Source organism: Myotis davidii, unplaced genomic scaffold (assembly GCF_000327345.1).
Source record: "Myotis davidii unplaced genomic scaffold, ASM32734v1 scaffold142, whole genome shotgun sequence".
Classification (NCBI taxonomy): Eukaryota; Metazoa; Chordata; class Mammalia; order Chiroptera; family Vespertilionidae; genus Myotis; species Myotis davidii.
Window position 1 is genome coordinate 1,152,053 of NW_006294400.1, and position 466 is coordinate 1,152,518.

A 466-nucleotide genomic window follows, 5' to 3' on the forward strand; every position below is an offset into this window, starting at 1 on the left:
GCGGGGTCGGGCCCCGCCCCCCGAGGTGGGCGGAGACAGCTTTCATTGGGACTCCGCCTGTTCCTCCCGGCCGGAGGCGGCCTGGCCACGCCCCCTTCGCTTTCATCTTTCTCATAGACCAGTGATATTGAAGCACTAAGGCCACGCCCACGCAGCTGCTGCCTATAATCGCTCTGATCCCTCCTTTTCAGCTTCTATCGCCAAGATGCGCGGTGGCTGCCGGAAGCAATTCCGAGGTGGTTTCCGGGATCGCGGTGATGTGGCCCCCCCGTCTCCCTCCCCTTCCCGAGATGTCGGAAGAAGTCCGACAGAAAAAATTGGCGGAGGCCAGGAAAAAGGTAAAAGGCGCCGAGTCGCGGCTCCCCGACTTAACCCAAGGTCCCTTGACGGCCGGACCGTGGTCAGGGTCTGTGCTGCCTCTAGAGGCACACGGGGCCAGATCCCGGGCGCCCCTAGGCGTCCCCCC

The 466-nt window shown here is 63.9% G+C and overlaps 2 protein-coding genes across 2 annotated transcripts in view; one reads left to right on the forward strand and one right to left on the reverse strand.

The window, feature by feature from the left end:
* The window catches only part of SWI5 (SWI5 homologous recombination repair protein), a 5,218-nt gene extending 5,172 nt beyond the window's left edge, over window positions 1-46 (reverse strand). The window contains exon 1 of the mRNA XM_015567130.1: window positions 38-46. Coding sequence (XP_015422616.1) covers window positions 38-46 — 9 coding nt within the window. The remainder of the gene's footprint in view (window positions 1-37) is intronic.
* Window positions 47-209: 163 nt separating this feature from the next.
* Window positions 210-466, forward strand: part of GOLGA2 (golgin A2) — a 16,988-nt gene continuing 16,731 nt past the window's right edge. Inside the window, 1 exon segment of the mRNA XM_006768513.2 lies at window positions 210-338. Within this exon segment, the coding sequence (XP_006768576.2) occupies window positions 258-338 (81 nt within the window). The 5' untranslated portion in view covers window positions 210-257.